The 21431-nt window shown below is 34.4% G+C and overlaps 4 protein-coding genes across 12 annotated transcripts; 2 read left to right on the forward strand and 2 right to left on the reverse strand.

Annotated features, from left to right (window-relative positions):
* The first annotated feature begins 298 nt into the window (after nucleotides 1-298).
* Nucleotides 299-8359, forward strand: LOC123913932 (golgin candidate 2). 3 transcript variants are annotated; one of them, XM_045964861.1, is made up of 11 exons: nucleotides 299-451; nucleotides 486-588; nucleotides 715-1818; nucleotides 2087-2197; nucleotides 2345-2404; nucleotides 3324-3381; nucleotides 4690-4742; nucleotides 4936-5025; nucleotides 6788-6913; nucleotides 7229-7276; nucleotides 7353-8359. In XM_045964861.1, exons 2-11 carry the CDS (start codon nucleotides 535-537, stop codon nucleotides 7728-7730), a joined length of 2082 nt encoding a protein of 693 aa, XP_045820817.1. In that variant the 5' UTR covers nucleotides 299-451; nucleotides 486-534; the 3' UTR covers nucleotides 7731-8359. The 3 variants fall into 3 exon arrangements, with proteins under 3 accessions (XP_045820817.1, XP_045820816.1, XP_045820818.1); XM_045964860.1 differs by having other exon boundaries at nucleotides 492-588; XM_045964862.1 differs by having other exon boundaries at nucleotides 300-451; nucleotides 492-588; nucleotides 7356-8359.
* A 2280-nt stretch (nucleotides 8360-10639) lies between these two features.
* LOC123916598 (pentatricopeptide repeat-containing protein At1g64100-like) lies at nucleotides 10640-15341 on the forward strand. 6 transcript variants are annotated; one of them, XM_045968099.1, is made up of 5 exons: nucleotides 10640-11210; nucleotides 11328-12432; nucleotides 12886-13141; nucleotides 13336-13434; nucleotides 13545-14077. In XM_045968099.1, exons 1-3 carry the CDS (start codon nucleotides 10793-10795, stop codon nucleotides 12914-12916), a joined length of 1554 nt encoding a protein of 517 aa, XP_045824055.1. In that variant the 5' UTR covers nucleotides 10640-10792; the 3' UTR covers nucleotides 12917-13141; nucleotides 13336-13434; nucleotides 13545-14077. The 6 variants fall into 6 exon arrangements, with proteins under 6 accessions (XP_045824055.1, XP_045824054.1, XP_045824053.1 ...); XM_045968101.1 differs by having other exon boundaries at nucleotides 10761-10812; nucleotides 10977-12432; nucleotides 13545-14076; XM_045968098.1 differs by having other exon boundaries at nucleotides 10640-12432; nucleotides 12902-13141; nucleotides 13545-14090.
* On the reverse strand, nucleotides 15098-18087 carry LOC123916600 (uncharacterized protein C594.04c). Of its 2 annotated transcripts, none has more exons than XM_045968103.1 (10): nucleotides 17716-18087; nucleotides 17563-17632; nucleotides 17382-17449; nucleotides 17204-17265; nucleotides 17040-17121; nucleotides 16695-16928; nucleotides 16478-16606; nucleotides 16329-16390; nucleotides 16134-16250; nucleotides 15098-15431 (listed from the first exon to the last, which is right to left on the reverse strand). In XM_045968103.1, coding segments are annotated over exons 1-10 (876 nt in total). In that variant the 5' UTR covers nucleotides 17767-18087; the 3' UTR covers nucleotides 15098-15430. The 2 variants fall into 2 exon arrangements, with proteins under 2 accessions (XP_045824059.1, XP_045824058.1); XM_045968102.1 differs by having other exon boundaries at nucleotides 15098-15437.
* A 1713-nt stretch (nucleotides 18088-19800) lies between these two features.
* Nucleotides 19801-21151, reverse strand: LOC123916601 (peptidyl-prolyl cis-trans isomerase FKBP17-2, chloroplastic-like). Its single transcript, XM_045968104.1, has 3 exons — nucleotides 20537-21151; nucleotides 20349-20393; nucleotides 19801-20243 (listed from the first exon to the last, which is right to left on the reverse strand). The coding sequence occupies exons 1-3, from the start codon at nucleotides 20905-20907 to the stop codon at nucleotides 19889-19891; spliced, it is 771 nt and encodes a 256-aa protein (XP_045824060.1). The 5' UTR covers nucleotides 20908-21151; the 3' UTR covers nucleotides 19801-19888.
* Nucleotides 21152-21431: the final 280 nt, after the last annotated feature.

Here is a 21431-nt window from a genome sequence, read left to right on the forward strand (position 1 = left end):
TGTGAATTAGAGGTATAACTCATTTCTCAAAAAGAATATCAACTAGCAAGAGAGTGCAAAGCAAAGAGAGTAAAAGAAAGAAAGAAAGAATCCTGTTGGTCATGGTTCATGCCAATGGGCTTAAATTGAACATTACTCCATCTTATTGGGCTCAGAAAGCCCATCGAACCTAATCCGAGACCCGTTAGTTAGTTGGTTTGGTAGGTGTTGTTTGTCGGGGCAAATTAACTTCTTTCTTTCTTTCTTTCTTTCTTTCTTTCATGGGAATGACCTGATTAATTAATTAATTAATTAAAATTTAAAACAGTACGACTAATTGTCCCAAGAAACACGTTTCGTGTCAAGACTCACTAATTCACTCTTCATCATCATCTTCATCTTCTTTCGATTCATTATGAATGAATGAATGAATGAATCTGTCTATCTAACAGAAGAAAATCTTGGTCTCAGATCTCTCTCTCTCTCTCTCTCTCTCTCTCTCTCTCTCTCTCTCTCTCTCTCAGATCTCTCACTCTCTCGTTGAAACCATCATCCATGGCGAATTGGATCTCCTCCAAACTCAAAGCTGCCGAGAACATTCTCCATCAGGCAAGTCAATCTACATACACCAATGCCTCCTCCCATTTTCTTCATTAATTAATTATTCCATGTCGAATTTGCATTTTTCAATTTCAATTTCCTCTCCCTAATTTTCTTCATCATCAATTTCATCAGATCGATCAACAAGCCGCTGAATCACTTCGCAAGAACAACGAAAGTCTTCCGTCAGAAGAACTAGCAAATATTGATGCTCCTCCTTCCAAACCAGGGAGCGGTGGTGTGCTGCCTCTCAAAGATCAATTGAAGAAGAAACTCCCCGATAATGATTATCATGGAAAACTGCGCAGTGATCATCCTAATTTCTCCTCCTCCTCCTCCGTCCTCAAAACTGCAATACCAACTGCCCCCAAATCTAACCCTACCATCACGGATGGTGATTGGACTCAACTACTTAGTTCACCTACTCACCCTACTACACCTTCTGCTTCTGCTTCTGTTGCTGGTAATTACGGTAATGGTCTACCTGCTGCACCTCGTCTTTTAAGGCAAAATAGTAGTAGTAGAAAGCACAAAAGTTTATCAGTTTCTGATATGAAGAGGAATCATAAAAGTGGTGGCAACACTGGTTCAAGGTCTTTGCAGAGGTTAGACTCTCTCAAAGGAACTAAATTGAGTGCCACCAAAAACACTAGTGATGATGGCAAGGAATCTACCTCTTCCGGTTCCACCGATAGACACTCCAATGTAGATTTGGAAACTGATGTTAAATGGACAAGAGGACAAGAATATGCTAGTAGTAGCAGTTTTGATAAGCCTGCGGCTGTGACCGATGATAACGAAATGGAAGGTCGTGAGCAGCGATTTAATTATAGGGACTTTTCTCCACCTGAATCTTTGCAAGAAGACAACAAAAGTATCACTCCTGAGGCAATACCAGTAGATGTCGGCAGTCGTCTGAATAGTGTGATAAAAGGGAGGCAGGAGGAGCTTAATTCAGTGTCTGACAATTTAACATCCAATGCTTTGAAAAGGGGTTCTTCCATGGCAAGTGGTGGAAGTTCTGATTCAGATACAGAGTCCGGTTCAACATCTGATTCTGAAAGTGAACATGAGAGGGAAGAAAGGAGAAAGAAGAGAGAAAGGATCCTAGCTGAGAGAGCAGCAGCTAAAGCAATAAATGCTATCAAGGAAAAGGAGGATATGGTGGCCAAATTAGAGGGTGAGAAACAAAGTCTAGAGAAAATACTTGAGGAGCGAGCTAAACAACAAGCACAAGAGGTAATGTTATGACACTTCTTTAAACTGATATGTTTTTGTTTGCTCTAAGTTTTGTTGTGTTATACCGCTTATCTCAACACCGCGTCTAGTACAGATTTATCAAATTTATTTTCCTGCTTGATATTCTCGGTGATCTGGTAAAAGCTTCTACACTATTGAGCTGGCATCACTTTGAAATTAATTGTTGTCCAAATGCCTGTTTTGGGTGGCATTTGACGTTTTTGACATGTTGGTTAGATATTTAATCCTCTTTTGCTCTGTCCCACAGGCTTCGCAGCTTCAGAGTACTATGATGGAAACAATGGAAGCTGTTGAGTTAGAAAAGCAAAAACATAATAATACTAGAATGGAAATTCTTATGCGTTTAGCTAAACTGGAGGTGTGTTGCTTTAATGTTTTTAAGCCAGTTGTTTGTAGTGTATAGCTTACCTAACAGCACACTTTGTAAATACGTTTTTTCATCATGTTCTAGTTTTGCATATATTTAGATAAGCTTGTCATTGATTAATGTATGGATTTGTTGTAGACCGTTAATGCTGATCTTGCAAGATCCCTCGCAGCTGTACAGTGGAACCTTGAAGTAGAGGTATTTTTAGATTATTAGATTACTTCCTTCCCATCATAGAATACAAGATTTTTTGGCTGTAGAATTTATAAAAATTTGAAATTATTAATAGACTTGTCACTACTTATCACAAAGTTTTGGACATTACTCCTAATTATGTGAGGAATTTATGATTTCTTAAAAATAGTAACATAATATGACCTAATTGGCATCACAATGAAAGCTGATAACTCATAAGTGCCAATTAACCGAAGGTCTTATCTGCATTACCGACTTTGATACTGTCTGAAAAATTCTCCTAAATACTGCCGGAACTAAAAGTTTAAGTTCACTTGAATTGACTTATCAGCTCCCTAAAGATATTTTGATTTGATTAAAAATGTAGCTTATTAAAGGATTAGAATGAGACCCTTATATTGGAACTGAATTAACCAAGGGGTGTTCATGGGTTGGTTTTTGCCAAACCTGTTACCTGACCCAACTCGATAATATAATGAGCGGGTTGGTTTTGGTCGGGTCATCAGTTCATGAAACATACTTTTTTAACAAAAATTCCCAAAAAAATATAAAATTAAATGACATTTTATCTCATAAAAATTCAAACACTATACTAAATTCTACAATTTCAAATTTTAATACTTAGTTAAAGTTATCTGAAACACCTCCAGATCAACACATAAAAGTTGTACATTATATTAAAACAAAATGCACATTTATTTTGAATAGTTTGGGTTTACGGGTTTGGGATCATCAACTTGTTACCCGAACCAAACCACTTCGAATCTGAGCTGGTTGGACCCAAACTTGAACGTGTTTGGATGGATTGGTTTGGGTCATCGGGTTGATCGGGTCACCAGGATCCGTGAGTGCCCCTCATCCTCATATCTAGGGTAAAAGTATTAAATTATTATGTGTTACTTATGAAATGTTTTTGTATCAGGTCAAACAAGTTGCAGAACTCAGACAACAAATTGCATTGAAAGAGTCTGTTCATGAAGGTACCGCCTCTTAGCAAAGTCATCAGTTAGTTTTCTGTAACATAATGCTTGTAAAGCCATAAATTCGTTCCATGTAACATACTGCCTCTTAGCAAAGTCATAAATTCATTCTCTGTAACATTGGGGCCCATTTTCTTTGAGAAAAAGTCTTTTGCTTTCATTTCTTATTTTTTCTTTTTATTAATAGTCTGCACACTGTTTTCATTCTGTTCATGTTTTCAAAGATTTGTACAGGATTTTTTTTTTGACAATAATTTGTACAGGAAATTTAGAAAAGAAAAATGTTTATTACTTGCTTCATGTACACATATTTGACGACAGGTGGCCGTTTTATAATTAAAAGAGAAAACATAAAATGAAAACTGAAGACTTTTACTCAAAGTAAACAGGCCCGTATATTTCATTTCAACCATTGATAGTTTCTTTGAACATATTTTCTTTCTTTTATATTTTGGTCCTGTAGCCTAGTGGCTAGACTCACGCACTATAAGTGTGGAGAAGCAGGGAATCCAGAGTTCAAACACCGGCCTTCCAATAATATCCCTAGTAACTACCAACTGAGCTACCCTAACGGGACAGCTTGAACATATTTCCAAACCTTAAGTATTAGTCTACAAGCTCTTAATAAAAATGGCAAAAGGTTAGTATAGGCCTACAAAGATAATTTTGAAGCTTGTTGAACAGCATAACGAGCATATGCACAACAATTACTTTGAGTACATTTAATTACCCAAGAGAACGACAGATATTCATGATTTGAACTTTTAGCTGTTAAATGTTTGAACAAAATAGGCGATTAGCATGTAGTTAAAGGACTCACGCCATTTAGGTTTTAAACAAACTGTTGTTAGTTAGGGTTAGGTCTAACTCACCCCAAAAGCTAGCTCAAGTGGCAAGGATTGCTCAAGCTTTACACAGACTACTTTGACCTTTGGGATCTCAACACACCTCATGAACAATAGGTGACCCAATGACAAATCCAGGATAGCCTTGGATATTATAATTTGGGTTGGGCTGAATTCTACTCTATAAGCTAGCTCAAGAGGCGAGGACTGCTTAAGCACATACATTAACTAGGATTTCCCTTGTTGATGTTTGAGATTATCTTTGACGAGGAATATGTTCTGGAAATATCTTTCTTTCTGTAGATCCTGAGCAATAGTAGCTTTGCTTTATCATTCACCAGTGGCCATTTAATAATCGTTATGCAGCATTGCAAATGGGTAATTTAGGGCGCTGAGCACTAGTAATCAAGATTATGTTTTAATGAGCTGGTCTGTTAATATGTTGATCTTTTAACTTTTGCAGAACTCAGAAGGAGCACGAGGAATCCTCATCAAACTGGAACTTTACGAAATCAGGTAAGTTTATCCTTTGCTGAAACTGGTATATTAATATTGGATTCTTTTGTTTACTTTTTCCTATGCTGGGGATTTTAAGAGGGAGTCTGGTATTTTCTTTTTGTTAGGTCATATATTCCCTTTTAAAATTCATATGATTACTTTCTTTAAGTAGGATTATCTTGACATATGTTTATCTATGCTGATGTTGTAGCTAGCTTCAAAAGGAGTTGAGTTTGAACGAGAAATTCTTGAGGCAGAGCACTCTTTTATTAATGATAAAGTTGCACAGTTGCTGGAAAAGGTAAACAGTTGAGTTTTAACGAGAAACCAATCACTTCTTTTCCATGACCATGAAGAGCTATTCAGATGCAATGAATTTCATTTTTCTTAGTAGTTAGACTAGAATTTTCTATCTATAAATTTTGTGTCTCTTTTCTTTCTTTGTATTAAATGGGATATTTTGCTTATTCTAGCTTCAAAAGTATATTTTAGAAATATAACGAAGTCTTTGAAGGATCAAAGTGAGTCTTCTCATTAATTAATTAGTCTTGTGTGTTCCAGTTTCTGGAATATATGGAATTCCAATTATTGGATTTTTTTTTGCATGTTCTGTGTGCTTTTTCATGCTCCAACCATATGCTGTGTTATTTATCCCCAGTTGCCAGTCGGTGTCCACTTTTGACTTCACTTAAAACAAAAATGTTTTCCCTAGCCATGGCTCGTACAAGGCGAGGCATGATAAAAGTGCCTCACTGGTGAAGAACCATTATTGTCCATTAGATTTAATAGTAAAATATTTAACGGCTGTGAAATATAAAGGCATCTCGAATGTAAGTTTGTCTAAATATTTACTAATATGCCCCTTTGATAGTTTTTTTAAAAGAAAATATTGTAGAAGTGTAAACCCTAAGTCTGCCTCCATCTGGTGTGGTAGTGCCAGAGGCAAACAATGCACAGTCAAGGATGGCATCACTCAGGTTAAAATGGGATTCTTGCCAAATCCAAGGAATATATTCTTAGAATTGGTATTGGGCCTAACTCAATCCTACAAAATTGGCTTGTAAGGTGAGGATTTCCTCTACTTTATAAACCCATACACAGGCCAGTCACATCCGATGTGAGACTTCTTAACACAGCCCCTCACGCCCAGCACTATTGGGCTTGGTGCATGGATATAAATGGTGGGTGGCTTGATAGTGGAAACCTGATAACAGGTGGCCCAACGGATCTTGGAGAGGCTCCGATACCATCTTAGAATAGGGAGTTGGGCCTAACTCAACCCTACAAAACCAGCTTGTAAGGTGAGGATTTCCTCTACTTTATAAACCCATACACAAGCCATCTCACATCTAATGTGAGACTTCTTAACAGATATCCAGTGTCAGGGAAAAAAAAAAGCTTACTGCTAGTTGCAATAGTTGCTAAGAGTGAACTGGCTCTAGAAAAGTGAAATTAAAGCTTGTGGGGATGCTTTAGTGGGTGATGTTCCTCAAAAACTAGGAAGAAAGATCCTCAAAGCAGGCCAGAAATTCAGATGGTGAAAGCATACACCTTGTGCATATTATTTGAAATGCAGAAGCTTGTCTTCAGTGGAGCTATTTAAAAATGTACAAAATTTCAACCGAATGCAAAAATTTGCAAAACCAATATTCAAGAACTTCAAGGGTGAGGCTTGGTGGTTGGGGAATTAAGGAGCTGAGTGATGAAGAACTTGAGGGTTCTAACTTCTAACACAATCCAAAACATAACACTAACATAGAGTAACATACTAACATTTGTCATTCAAAAGAAAAAACAGTACTTCAAGGGTGAGGCACCTCACTCTAGACTTCACCTCTTGACCATAATTGAATGGAGCATGAATCATCATATTAAAATCAATTGTAAAGGCTCACCACTTGACCCTATATAATTATGACTCATTAAGTTGAAAATTTTCTTTATATATTGCTAGTACATGCTGTGTAACATATCCAACTTCATTAAGTTTTGCATTGGGCGTGTTAAAGTCAATAAGATTTCTATTTGCTATGCAGTTATTTAATACACTTTGTACGTTACAGGCAAGGAAGCTGGAAGCTGACATTGAAATGACAAGGAAAGAGATAGAAGAGCCAACTGAAGTTGAAGTTGAGCTCAAGCGAAGGCTTCATCAAATGACTGATCATTTAATACAGAAACAATCCAAGGTGAATCTTTCATACATCCAGTCGGCTGTAATATTTTTGCAAATACTCAAGATTTCACTGTTTTAATTCAGTCCCGACCAGCCAGTCTGGTCAGTCCTAGCAAGCTATTGAACACATTGGCAGTTTGTATAAAATCTTTCTTGGGATATAAAACAAGAATGACAACAAAATTAACCGGATCTGGTTTTCAGAATCCAGCAGGTTTAAAATGCAAGCACAATTTTTTTACACAAATTCATAGAAATACAGAATTGGGACTTACTGGCATGCTTCAGACCCCTTTGTGTTTAAAAAGTTTATTCTGTTTGTCAACAGGTTGAATCACTGTCTTCTGAGAAGGCAAGTCTTATATTTAGAATTGAGGTATACTTTTTCCGAGACCATATTGATTCTCGAAATCACGACATACTTGGTTTTTTAATTATCATAATCAATTCAGCAGGCAGTGTCAAGGTTGCTGGATGAGAATATGTCAGTTTCAGGCTCAAATGCTATGAATCCCGCCTCATCATCAAGTGACATAGAATCTGGGTCGTGGGAGCTCTCTAATTCAAAATTTAAGCCTATGCTAAAAGCCAGAATTCACTCTGGCAAGAAACAGCTGGGGTCCTTGCTTCATCAATTAGATTACATTTTTGTGGCTGGTGCACTTGTTTTGAAACGGAACTCGACGGCAAAATTGTGGGCTTTCATTTACCTTGTTTGCCTTCATTTGTGGGTGCTTTATATTCTGATGTCACATTCTAGCCCATCGGATGAGGGTAGATCTGGTGCCGTGATCTCATTGGAGAACATCAATAACACTGGAGGAGTATGACTGTGTTGTGATATATTATAGCTCATTAGCTTGTCATTTCCTTGGCTTTTAAGTTGTCTTCAGTGCATTGGATATAATTTGTTACTCTGGAGTACATCAAGCATTCACAGTGGACACGGAGAAATGTTGCAAAGTACTTAACCATAACCAGAAAAATTTAATAATGATGAAGGAAAATAAAGGACTGTGTACCTTCCTATTCATTCTCTGACTTTGTGGAACATGTTCTCTGACTTGTGTGGAACATGACTCGAGAACAAGGGACTCCATCAGAGATGAGCAATGTCCTGCTATATTTTTATTGAAGAAGGGGTGATCTGGGTTTGAATTTTGAATGCTTATCATATGATAAGCGTTCGTTGGAACTGAAAGTAATATTTGGTATGTACATTATGGCAACGGATGCATCGATGCAACTGCATAATGAACCTCTCTAGTCACCGGCTTGGAGGGACATACTTGTGTTGTGAGTGCAATGTTTCGACCTTAGCATATAGCATTAATAATCGTTGATCAAAGATGCATCTTGCAGTTTCATGATTATTTTCTTTTGAATTTGTAAAGAAAAAGGAATTCATTTTTGGTATATATACAATTATTAAATAAGATTCATTCATTTTTGTAGTGCATTGGAATCTTTGACTTTTTTCATAACATCATTATGACTTTTTCCATAACATCATCCAAGTCTAATTGTTTCACTACCCTTGGATTTTTTCAATTTATATTCGTGTGATGTTATATCATGTGGATAAATACTAGATCAAAAGACAAGAACTCAAAAGACAATAATCTCCATTAATCAGTGCTGCCTCGATCAAAGGACAAGAACTCATTATTTGGACTTATCAGTCACTTTTACAATAATATATCTAAATATAAATTATTTTATTTTCAGCATTTTACAAAATCAATTTTTATCACTGCAGATTCAAACACAATTAACTTTTCTATGCATATTTAAATGTTACTATATCAAAATCTTACATTAATTCCTTAATATTGTGAGAAGACGATGTACAATTGTTTACCCTCATAATAGTAGTAGATGTACAATCTGTGTTGTAAGCTCCGGAGTGGCGGAGTATCAAGTTCTTCTATCAACTATGTTTTTTTTTTATTATTATTATTTATTTATTTATCTTCACATGAAAAATAGTTAAATCAAGGTTGCTAAAGCATATTACATTTGTATTGTTAATTTTTAAAACACTTTTGATATCCTCAATTAATTTTTGTTAATAAAAAAGATCAACTGAGTTAAGTCCCACAAACTCACCAAAACTAGAGAAAACTATAAGCTTGAACTGAATCGTGAATCCTCACCAACTAAATCATTGTAGGTTGAGCTAGTTTCAATTATTGTAGATTATTTTTTTAAATAAAAAACAAATTAAAGTAAAGCTATTGTTTACTCTCACTTTTTAATAAAATGAAATATTTCTCAGGCACAAAATTTTACGTAAACATCGTACATATACATACAATTTTTTACTTTGAAGTGTTCAAAGATTAGACGCGTTTTATATCAAATAGTTTAAATTATAAAATATTTTTTAAGATGTCTATTGGGGTGAGAATTCTAAGAGATTAAAGGATATAAGCATAAAGAGTAAAAAGAATGTTACACATTACAAAATAATCAATAATATTTTATGTTTCTACCACAATATTCCACTCATGTATGATTATTTTGAAACCACTTATATGACATGAAAGAATAGTTATTTTTTATTGGATGTCCGTGTAAACTTTCATTACACTAGCATCTTAAACTCGAATTCTAATTAGTTATGAAATACACTAAGGGGGTGTATTGGATTAGGATTTTGAAAGACATTTTTTGCATAAAAAAGTCTTGTGGATTTTAAAAGATTGTGCATGATTTTAATAACTTTTATGATTTTAAAAGACTAATAAGATTTTTAATTTGAATTTCAATGGATTTATATGGTAAGATTTTATAGGATTTGGAAGACTTTATGGATTTATTGGATTTTAAAAGACATTGAATTTTAAATTAAATGCAGCAATTTTGTTTTAAAAAATCCTAAATTTTTCTCTTTTTTGTTATCAGTAGTGATTTTTTTATTATCAAAGATAGAGCCATGGAGGTTCTCTATCGGTACTCCCTGTTTTGACGGTGGAAGAAGACATAAACATGATTCACAATGGGTATTTAATAGTTTTTTTTATTGATGATGAGAATTTGATTCTAATTTGATCTCATTTTGGTTTGATTACACAGTCACTGTGTAATGCTTGCGGGATCAGGAGCAGGAGCAGGAAGAAGAAGAGAGCGATTTTGGGAATAAGCAAAGGAAACAACAAAGAAGGAACAAAAAAGGGGAAAAAGAGTAATGGTGGTAGTGGTGGAAGCAAAAAAGGTGACACTATCTATGGTAACATGACAACCATGAAGAGGAAACGTGATAGAGAGGTAGGGAGAAAATAATCAGGAAACACGAAATAGAAAAATGAGGGAAGGTGAAAGAAATAAAAAAAAAAAAAATTCATCGAAATCTCATGATATGAGGAAAGACTTTTTGTAGCTCAAAATTCACTAAAAAGTCCATTAAAATCCTATTTTTTAAACAATCCATCGAAATTAGAATACTTTTGAATACCACAAAACTTTTTGTAAGTTGTAAAGAGTCTTGATTGAATACCACCGGACTTTTTTAAAGTCTTTTAAAATCCTAATTGAATACCACTAGACTTTTTTAAAGTCTTTTAAAATCCTAATTGAATACCACAAGATTTTGTCATCATAAAAAGTCTTTTAAAATCCATTGAAATCCTAATTAAATACACCCCCCTAAAAAAAAATTGCCACAAAGCAGGAGCACATCCAGGAACTGGAGACTTAAACCCTAGCAATAATAATACATACTGCTTGTACCAAAAAAAAAAAAATACATACTGCATTTTAGTATTTACATGACATTATTATTATTATTATATTTTAATTGTAATTTAAAGGGAGAAAAACCAGTGTACAGTATTAGGAGCGACAAGAGGAAGAAGAAGAAGAAAGGTTGTGTTGATTTTGCAAATTGAGGATGCTAAATCCAATTCGAAGGTATGCCGCCATTCCCAATTTGTATGGTCATTTCCGACGCCATTATGCGAAGAAATTATTATCTTGTGGCTTTAACAATAATGTAGATGATGCCGTTACTTGTTTCAATCGCATGATTCGTGCTCTTCCTCCACCACCCATTTCTCATTTTGACAAACTTTTAGGTGCTATTGTCAGGATGGGACATTATCCCACTGCTATTTCACTCTTTACTCAACTTCAATTTAGGGGAGGAGATATCTCCCCTTCAATTGCTACTTTCACCATCTTGATCAATTGTTACTGTCATCAATCTCACATGACTTTAGCTTTTTCATTATTGGGTACCATTCTCAAGACTGGCTATCAACCTAATTTGGTCACTTTCAATACAATTATCAATGGTTTTTGTGTCAATGGTATGATCTTTAAAGCTTTAAACTTTTATCAAAACCTATTAGCCCAAGGTTATCTTTTTGATCAATTTACATATGGGACTTTAATCAATGGGTTATGCAAAAATCGCCAAATTACAGCTGCCCTTCATTTGCTACAAGAGATGGAGGAACAATCCATTCAACCCAATCTAGTAATGTTTAGTGCACTCATTGATGGACTGTGCAAAGATGGACTTGTCACCGATGCACTTAGTTTGTCTTCTCGAATTGCTGACAGGGGAATTTTACTTGATGTTGTCACATACAACTCTCTAATTGATGGTTGTTGTAGTCTGGGTCGATGGCAAGATGTAAATCAATTACTAACCAAAATGGTGCGGGAAAAAATTGATCCGGACGATTATACCTTTAACATATTGATTGATGCATTATGTAAACAAGGAAGGATCTTAGAAGCACAAGGTGTGCTTGTGATGATGATGAAAAGAGGCGAGAAACCTGACGTTGTTACTTACAATGCTATGATGGATGGGTATTGTTTAAGAAAAAATGTTAATGATGCAAAAGAACTATTCAATAGAATGGTCAAAAGAGGTTTGGAACCTGATGTCTTGAATTATAATGTCTTGATTAACGGTTATTGTAAGGCTGAAATGGTTGATGAAGCCATGGTTCTCTTTAAAGAGATATGTCATAAAAATTTAGTCCCTTCTATTGCTACTTACAATTCTCTTATTGATGGCTTGTGCAATTCGGGAAGAATATCAGACGTGCAAGATCTTCTTGGTGAAATGCGTGATAGTGGTCAATCCCCTGACGTTATCACTTACAATATATTGTTAGATGCTTTTTGCAAAACTCGACCTTTTGATGAGGCAATCTCTTTATTTCGGAAGACTGTTCAAGGAATTTGGCCTGATTTTTACACAAACTGTGCGATTGTTGATAATTTGTGCAAAAGTGAAAAGTTGAAGATTGCAGAAGATGCTATTCAACATCTTTTGATGCATGGCTGTCCTCCAAATGTACGAACATATACTATTATGATCAATGCATTTTGCAAAGATGACTCTTTGGATGAAGCTATGGTCTTACTTTCCAAAATGGATGACAATGATTGCCCCCCTGATGCTGTAACTTTTGAAACAATTATTGGTGCACTGCTAGAGAAAAATGAGACTGATAAGGCAGAGAAACTTTGTCAAGAAATGATTGCCAGAGGTCTAGTTAATGTTGAAAAAAGGTCAGATACTTTAGTTCCATTTTATTTTATTTATTTATTTCCCAACAGTTCTTTAGTTCCATTTTAGATTATGCTTCTTTTGTCTATTAACTTTCGCACTCCATAAATGCTTAGAAAATGCGTGTTTCTTGTGTCAGATAAGTTGGATTAAAATTAAATAACAATATTTATAAATGTGTCTTGATGCATTTATGCATATACTTTGTTACAAGTCATTGCTGCTGCCTTTGGTTTAATTTTTCTTTTCTAATTTTGTAAGACTATTATTGTTCTTCCTTTGTAATGCATACCTACTATATGCATTTTTAACAAGTAGGTGGTTCTCTTTTTTCTTCTGCTCTTGGATTAACTCTTAGGTCCTTTTTGCAATCTGACCTGTTGCAAAAATTGTTGTGTTTTCTCTGGTTTATCATCTAAGTAGCAACCTTTTTTAACATTGAGAAACCCTGACAGGTTGATGCGTGGACAGGGAGGGAGTTTGTGATGGATGAACTTGTCATTTATGTTCTATTTTCATACGACAACCAGTGCGAGTCAAGATTTGCATGTGTGGGCCAATCTAGACTGTGAAGGTCGAAACAGTTATGCAAGCAGAATATAGACTTTCCAATGTCAAATATTGGATTTTATGTGGTCAGTGGTTGATTGGAGTCAAGCATCAACCAGAGTTACACTGTATTCTTCCCTGCCAGTTCTGGCCTTCAATCTGGTAGCCTTCTCTGCTTCCATTATTCTCATGACCTTTACTCTACCCTGCATTTTTCCTTTCCTCTAAGCTAGTAAATACTGCATTTGATTGCTTTCAATTAGATGGTCTCATGTTTTTTACACGTTTCATTCATAAAAAGTAAAACCTGAGGATTAGATTTGTTATGATGCATGTGATGTGCTATTTACTTGTAGGCTCACTTTATTCTGAGAAAGCTTCACCTTTTGAGCTAAAATCCTGTGATCCGTCGTATTCTCTGGAGAAATGCACTCCCATCACCAAGGAAAGCGTAGGTAGAAATAGAACTGTCATAAGAGAGTAGTGGTTGCTTTGTAACTTTGTTCTGAGGATTCTGAGTTTTTTACCAGTAATATTTACAATCTTGTTCTTCTTCATTTACCAGATTACTTGATTTCTCATCCCTGGAGCTTGTGAAGATTCAGTGCATTGCCTCTTTGACTTTGCCCGAGATATGTGAGCATTGAGCAGCAGATTTGGAGTTCGACTAACTAGAAACGTCCAGCATAGTAGCTGCTTGGAATCCCGGCAACAAAACAAAACAATGCTTATAATGTAAAAACAACCCAAATAAACCATAAAAAAGGATTATTGAGAAGCAGGTAATAAATTTGATTCGTTTTTAATGCTTTTCTAGTAAATAAAATGATATACTCCGGAGGAAGAATAGCTTTGAGGTTCTGTGAACTTGTGAGAGGACCCAGGAGTTAACATAGAATATTCATTCATTTATTTGTAGGTATTTGTTTATTTTGTTTGTATAGCATGCTCAGGACAATGGTGTGTACTGATTAAAATAATAAATAGATCCGTTGCGACTTGTGAATGTAACTCCAGTTCTGTAATTTGAGTTCTCAATAACACTTTTGGTAGACATAAAATCGCATCTAATTCACTGATTCACACTTGCTTTTCATACTGATTGGATTTTGTAGGCTGTACAGGTTATTTACATTTTTCTGTAGCGTCGTATGATATGTTACCATTATTCTTTGACTGCCTAATCAGAACTGGAGGTATCTGGCTTCATGGAAGAATAGAAAAGTTCATTCATGGTTTTCTCAATTCTAGTTCTGCCTGTCTTTTACACAGAAAAGGATTCTCTCAATTTTTTCACATGTTTTCTCAAGTTTTAAATCTCAACTCTTAACTAATATTTCTTTCTCTCTTTTTCAACATGAGAGGATCCTAGTCGCTTTTACACCATGATTCTTTAAAAAAATATTGTCATATTTTTTTCAGGAACTTTAAGATTCATGGAAAAAGCTAGTATTAGTCCGCCTTCTTTCAGTAATGTTTGGCCGAGTACCTGAAAAAAATAAATCATTTTTCACCAAGCCGTTCAATCATCTCTTTTGTGTAAGGGGTCTGTTTTTCTCATCCTCAACATTGGTTCAGATTTATGGTTCCGGAAAAATCAGTAAATTTATAGTAGTGTTTACACTTTAGATTCTCTATTAAATTGTACGGTCTTAGTGCACACTTTTGAAAACGAGAATTGCTAAATAGTACGAGTAACTTACGCAAGAAAAGACAGAACATAGTGTGTTTCTATTTTAAAGAAATAAAAAAAATAAAATATAAAGTCCATGCTTTGCGGAAACACTATCGCATGTTTCTTTTTTGTGGATTCGTACCAATGATCATTTTCCTTTCAAAAATATACTTTCGGACTATAAATAATAATTGTACTTTTTGTCTAGAAGTAGCCGCAAGACACTATCTCACATTCAACAATACACAGTAAGAATGCAAGATTGTAATAATTGTAACTGTAATATACTTAACCGTAACGTCTCCCTAAACCTAAACTCACCAAATTCATAGCCAAAAAAAATGACCTCAAGGACAGGTTATCTCAGCATATGCTCATAAGCATTCTATCAATTTATATATCTAAATTATATTCAAAATTTAATATTGCAAAAGAATAAAAAATTCACGTGAGAAACATTTGTGTTAAATATCTGCCAATGCAGGTCCAAAATGATAATTGCAGTAGAAGAATTAAGATAACAGAAAAAATGATCTATTACTACCTGCACAGACAATAGTACTTGTGTATAAATGAAAGACAAGAGAACAACCAAATTAAAGGGATAAAAACGAGAAGAAAAGTTGCAAGTTGCAACATTACAAGCCCTTGAAAAAAAACCCAAAGATCATCCCTAACGGCAGCAGACAATGATGGCGACTCTAACTTTAGTGTGATGCAAGAGAACGGCGTGCTACCCAATTTTCGAGGCATCACTGATTTTTCCCACTGCTTGTTCTACACCTTAAGCAGACAGTAAATAAGTTAATATTACCATTTATTGAGACCTATATATGAGAATTGAGAAGGGAGTTTTAAAGCATTTCAAGATCATTTGGCATTTGAAGACAATAAAATCTGACCCCTCCACCACAGTTCCATATTTGTGGTAGTCAGATAGTTTATAGACATACAAGGTTATGAACCAAATTTAGTGGGGAGTAGGAAAGTAACTAAGCATTAAGGCTAGATGACTTATTTTTAAGAATTTCCTTTTCAAATCTTATTATCACTGTAGCGGGGAGTAGGAAAGTACTAGAAAGTAAGCATAAAGGCTAGATGACTTGCTGTGTTCAAGAAAAAGAATGCTGCATAATTGTAAGGTTCTCTCCTCACCATTGATGTGGGTTGTAGTAAATCAACTCACATGTTTTACACAGTCTGTGACACTAGGATAGAATAACTATCACGCTTTAAAATATTGTTATCTTGATCTTAATGACTGTATTAATACATAGAACAGTCACAAATCAAAAGTGAAAATCTCAAGAGTTACTCCTTTTCTTTCAATACATGTTACTTGATAAGTCGTTTGCACAATGTCAAATATTGGTTGAGATAAATACAAAATACCCATGCCCCTGAAGCCTAAAATGACATAATAGAATAGTTTTGCAGATAAAAAAAAGTTATGCAAGTAAAATTAAAATTGCCTCTCACCAGTTTTGTTCTTCTTGTGGCAAATTACGATTGTAGAGTGGAAATTCAAAGAGAAAAACTGATTTGAACCATGCAGGTAACTTTCCATAGATTGGTGGTGGCAATGGGATTAAAGGGCTGAAACAAAGATTTGGCTTAGTTGTTTCTCACCTTAATGATACACTGAAATATGTAATACCATGGAGATAAATTTACCTGGTTCTTTGTTTGTATACCCTATATCCATCCACGTTGCCAAACTTCTTATCTGCTGATTCCTGCCTCCATTATGCAAATTTGTGATCAGAAGAGTGACGAACGAAATTACATCACAATTTTGAGCAAATGAGAGGTAAGAAGCAAACCTCAAGCAGTGGAATGCCACTGATGAAAAGAAGCAGCAGTGTTAGAAAGATTGGTCCAATGATTACCAGCCATTCAGCTTTGTCGAGTATAGGCGTAGATGCCACAAAAATTCCCCACCAAAGCAATATCTGAGTTAAGCATTTCATAAAGTTTGATTAATATTTTACACAAGTGAAACAGGTGTTATAAATAATAATAATAAGAGTGCTTACTAACCTCGCCAAAATAGTTAGGATGGCGAGAATATTTCCAAAGTCCAGCATTGCACCACTTCCCTCTATTTTCGGAGGACTTTTTGAAACTCAATTTTTGTTGATCTGCCGCAGCTTCAATCATAAAACCAACAGCCCACATAAGCCACCCTATTAAATCGACAGCCTGTAGAAAAGGATTTTTATTGGTTGCATTAACCACGGTAACAGGTAAACTGACGGCCCAAACCCAGACAGCCTGCAAAAAGAATTGAATTATTAAATACTAATACTACTAGTACTGTACAAGACATGAATGAAAAGATAACAGTAAGTAACACACACACACACACACAGAGACATAAGAAACCTGAAATGTCCAGAAGACGGCCAATTTAGGCAAATTATTGCGCATTTGATCAAAGCGTCTATCCTCGCCCCATTGTAAAATCCTGAAAAGGGGATGTTGATTGAGAAATGAAAATGATGGATTGATTTTGATTGATTTATAGTTGTTGGTTGGTACCTACGTACCTGAGTAAGAGAAAAAAGGCAAGGCGGAGACCCCATAATACCACAAAGAGAGTGAGGATTACCTGTAGTTAGTTATTAATAATAATAATAATAATGAGTGAGTGGATTCATTCGAAAATGAATGAATGAATGAATGAATGTGATGTTAGTTAGTAACTATAAGTAAGTAAGTAAGTACCTGTCGAAAGTGATAAGAGGCTTTGAGCACTAAGGTCAATATAGCGATTATAACGAAATTTGTACTTCCTACAAAACAAAACAAAACAAGAAGAATTGTTTGTTTGTTTACACAGCTAAGTTATTTAGTTACGTAGAAAAGAAGAAGGAAAAACAGCAGTCAGTCGGAAGAACATACATACCAGCAAAATCAGTGACCTTATCGAATTTGAGGAGTGCAGTGATGATGAAAAACAGAAGCTGATATGCAATCTGAAAACAAAAACAATTTCATTGGAATTAAGAGAATTAATTAATAAATAAATAATAAAAAGAAGGGATTATTAGTACTTTACGGTGACTATGGCAGTGAGGGCTAAGAAATGAGAGTCAATCACAGTGCCCATATTATTATTATTCTTTGCTTTCTTACTTTGCAGTTTGCAGTTAGCTTTATCAAGAAATCTAGTTATCAAATTGTGTATTATTATATAGAATCGAATACAAATTGAAAAAATGGAAAAAGAAGAAGAAGAAGAAGAAGAAGAAGAAGAGAGTCTTTTGGTTTTGCTTTCTTGCTATATGTCATAAATAAATGAATGTGCGGTTGAGATTGGAAGACGATAGACTGCACAACACCACACGACCAGTCAGTCAGTCGTTTTGTTTAATCAAACTGGAAACTTCTGCCAGCCACCCTAAATTTCTTTCCTCTTATAAACAAAAAAAAAATACCGGAGGATTCTTATTAGTTAGCTTATATAGCGAATAACTTAGGAAATAACTTTTTAGTTTTTCTCAGTAAACTAGCCGATTGAATTTATAATTTTTGATAAAAATTAACGGTTGAACTAGATTATAAATATAAAATTAAATAAACTCCACTTGCGCCGTTCTATTTGGTTCTAATTTTTTTTCTTTCACCTTATCTTTCCTAAGGGAAGTGGACCTAATAGTCTAGAGTTTGGGACGAGTTCTGGCATCGAGTGGTTCAAGTTTTCTCCCAAATATAGTTGCGGGGATCGAACCGTTGTTCTCCCTACCAAGTTAGCATCAATCACCATTGAACCGACTAATATTTCGTCTATTTAGTTCTATTTGATTTAATGCAGAAGCAACCTCATTTGCATATTTTCATTCAATAATGCGCGTGAGAGTGATCTGGAGGAGGATTATTCAACGCAATCTTTCAAATTTTTGGTACAAATTCAATTGAATCTTTATATTTTTCACACTTATTTATGTAATATTTGTAAATATAAAAAAATAATAATATATAAATCAGATAAACTTAAAAATTAATTTAAGGATAGAGTAGTCGTAAGTTTTTTACAAGAATCAATCAGTTTTTTTTTTTTCTTTCTCTCTTTCTTTGAACGACACAACCAACTCATAATTAATATAGCTATTCCTTTGGCCTCCTTTCAAGCAAAGAATAAATAAATTAGGAGAATGTTAACTTGTGCCCTTAAGTCACATGTTAAGGAGATAAATTATACTATCTAACAATAGCTACACTTTAATTAGGACTTATATTACTATTGGAAAGTGTCGTGTAAGTTGTATGACACACAAGACTCCTCTAAAGTGAATATAATAATCTAAAATGAGTAAATTAAATTAATTGTTGATATTATACTCCAACATTTATAAGAAAATTTGACTTTTTTGGTATATTGAAAAATGAATGTATGTGATCTATAATCTAGATTATATACATTCATTTTTCAATGTATCAAAAAAGTCAAATTTGCTTATAAATGTGTCCGGAGGAGTATTTGTTAAATAATAAAATAATAGTCTACGTTATTGGGTCTGTTAGTTTAAAGTCTATTAGCTTTTATTATATATTCTCTAGTAATTTTTTTATACAACCAATGCAATGATATTCTATTGAAACTCTAACCGTCTCTTTTTCTTTTCCTATTTGTGTATTTCTGATTCTAATAATATTCACTTACATAATAAAATATGAGTGATTAAAATATCAATTAATAACAAAAATTCACTATACTTTATCAAAAACAAAAATTCAGTATTATTTTTTACTTTCAAAAAATAAAAAACTATCCACTTTAAATTTGTAACAAAAAAAAAGTTAAAAAAAAACATTGTACAAAAAAAATAAAATCTATATACACACTTTAAATATTCAAATTCATATGGCTAAGATAATTAGACCAGGCCAAGATTTCCAATTTTCAACTTTGTCCCATCCATTCAATGATCCACAAAAATTGAACTTTCCTTTTTCACACTTTCCAAAATCATTTGAATGTCAACTAAAATTTAACATGCACAAGATATGGTGAAGTTTAAAGTGTATCAAGCAAGTAATGACATGAAATTAATTAATATAGGAAAGTTTAAGAACTGCACGTTAGTCTTCATAATACTATAATTTACAAGTAGTATATTTTCACTCCATCCATAGAAAATGATGACATGAGAATATTTCTTTTTTATATGATAAATCAAAAGCACCCTGCATTAATCAATGTATTGTTACATTTAATCAAAAATGATGAATCAAGCTGGTGCAATAGAGACTTTATCAACCTGTACAATGTATTCAAGTGTTGCATGTGGAGGAATTTGTACACCAGAACCTAAATCAGCACCATTCTCTCTAAATCCCAATTCAGGAGGCACTATTACTTTCCTCTTCCCTCCAGCCTTCATAGTTTTTAGTACATATTCAATACCTTCACATAGTCCTTTACTATATGGCCTTGACCCTATTACTAGTGCCAATGATTTCTTCTCCCCTTCAAATGTGTTCACGAACACTTCTCCTGTGCTTTCAACTTTTCCCATAATATCAATCACAATTAAATCACCTCGCCTTGGCGTATCGCCACCACCAATTTTCAATTCATAGTACCTATATTATATATATACAGATTGTGTAATGTATCACAAAAATGAGGCATATAAACAATATTTAATTTGCAAATATTTTCATTAGAATGTGAAATAATTAACCAACCTTATGCCATTAGGCAGAATCACCTCTTTCTCCTCCTCAACATTCCTATGAATACAAAAATATCTTTAATTATCAGTTATCACTAACTAATATTTAACCATTCATATATAATGTAATAAGACATCAGAAAATCTTTTTAGTAACAAAAAATTGGGAACATAGAGAGAGAGAGAGAGAGAGAGAGAGACCTTGTATTAGCTTCTTGCTGAGAAACTTCAAGGCGAGTCTTAATTTGTTCTGAGACAACACCGAATGCAAGAAAACCAACCCATGCAAGACCAGCTCCAAGGCCGAATCGTCTGGTCAGGGAAGTGGCTATCCAATCTGTGGAATCAACGTTAGTTGATGAAACAACTGGTTTGATGGGATTCTGTTGCTGTGCTTTGGCAGAGAATTGCACTGTTTGATCTTCATTAAAATTTGTTGTTGACTGTGGAGATGAACCTGAGGGCTGAGGAGGAGGTTGTTGTGGTGGAGGTGTTTGTGATGAAGAAGCAATGTGATGACTGGTTCTGGTAAGAGGGAGTGAGAAAATTGGGGAACCAAAGATAGTAGCCATGTTTAGGATAATAAGTTTGGTTTAGATACCAAAGAGAAATATCTTACAAGTTATTGGCTGCAATGAAGGAATAGTCCCCACCTTATCCTTATTTTGATGGCATCCACTTAATTGTTCCATCTTAGCCTTTTGTTGCATTGCACATGTGAAAGTTTATGCAATTCAACAACATTAGCTGTTACTACACATAAATTATTACTACAAAATGCATTTCAGAAATTGCAGTGAGTTTCACAAAATCACATTGGCAAAGTGATTTTGTTGAAACTCCAAACTATATATATATATGTGCACGTTTGGTTTTTGATAGATCATGGTCACACGGAACATCAACTCAAAGCAACAAATTATAGCTTTACAATATCACGGCAATTTTGTTTGGGACGTGAGAGTATGGACCCAACCATATATCCAACAAGCTAGTAGCTTTTGCCAAAATCAGTGACACACCATGATTTTGCCAAACTCACCGCCAATTCAAACATATTTTTGTGCCTTTCTAGTTGAAGTTACATAATACATAC

Source organism: Trifolium pratense, linkage group LG3 (genome assembly GCF_020283565.1).
Source record: "Trifolium pratense cultivar HEN17-A07 linkage group LG3, ARS_RC_1.1, whole genome shotgun sequence".
NCBI classification, from domain to species: Eukaryota; Viridiplantae; Streptophyta; class Magnoliopsida; order Fabales; family Fabaceae; genus Trifolium; species Trifolium pratense.

What these genes read in the sequence shown, in the direction of transcription:
- LOC123916598 (XM_045968096.1), top strand. Translation starts at nt 10,793, where the DNA reads ATGCTAAATCCAATTCGAAGGTATGCCGCCATTCCCAATTTGTATGGT. An exon ending in CTAGTTAATGTTGAAAAAAG is followed by an intron (nt 12,433 to 12,885) that starts GTCAGATACTTT and finishes AAACCCTGACAG; the next exon opens with GTTGATGCGTGGACAGGGAG.
- LOC123916601 (XM_045968104.1), bottom strand. Translation starts at nt 20,907, where the DNA reads ATGGCTACTATCTTTGGTTCCCCAATTTTCTCACTCCCTCTTACCAGA. An exon ending in CAGCAAGAAGCTAATACAAG is followed by an intron (nt 20,394 to 20,536) that starts GTCTCTCTCTCT and finishes TTGTATTCATAG; the next exon opens with GAATGTTGAGGAGGAGAAAG. An exon ending in ATTCTGCCTAATGGCATAAG is followed by an intron (nt 20,244 to 20,348) that starts GTTGGTTAATTA and finishes TATATAATATAG; the next exon opens with GTACTATGAATTGAAAATTG.
- LOC123913932 (XM_045964861.1), top strand. Translation starts at nt 535, where the DNA reads ATGGCGAATTGGATCTCCTCCAAACTCAAAGCTGCCGAGAACATTCTC. An exon ending in TAATACAGAAACAATCCAAG is followed by an intron (nt 6,914 to 7,228) that starts GTGAATCTTTCA and finishes GTTTGTCAACAG; the next exon opens with GTTGAATCACTGTCTTCTGA. An exon ending in GTCTTATATTTAGAATTGAG is followed by an intron (nt 7,277 to 7,352) that starts GTATACTTTTTC and finishes TAATCAATTCAG; the next exon opens with CAGGCAGTGTCAAGGTTGCT.
- LOC123916600 (XM_045968102.1), bottom strand. Translation starts at nt 17,766, where the DNA reads ATGGGCACTGTGATTGACTCTCATTTCTTAGCCCTCACTGCCATAGTC. An exon ending in CCGTCTTCTGGACATTTCAG is followed by an intron (nt 16,929 to 17,039) that starts GTTTCTTATGTC and finishes TTCTTTTTGCAG; the next exon opens with GCTGTCTGGGTTTGGGCCGT. An exon ending in GTGGCATTCCACTGCTTGAG is followed by an intron (nt 16,391 to 16,477) that starts GTTTGCTTCTTA and finishes TAATGGAGGCAG; the next exon opens with GAATCAGCAGATAAGAAGTT.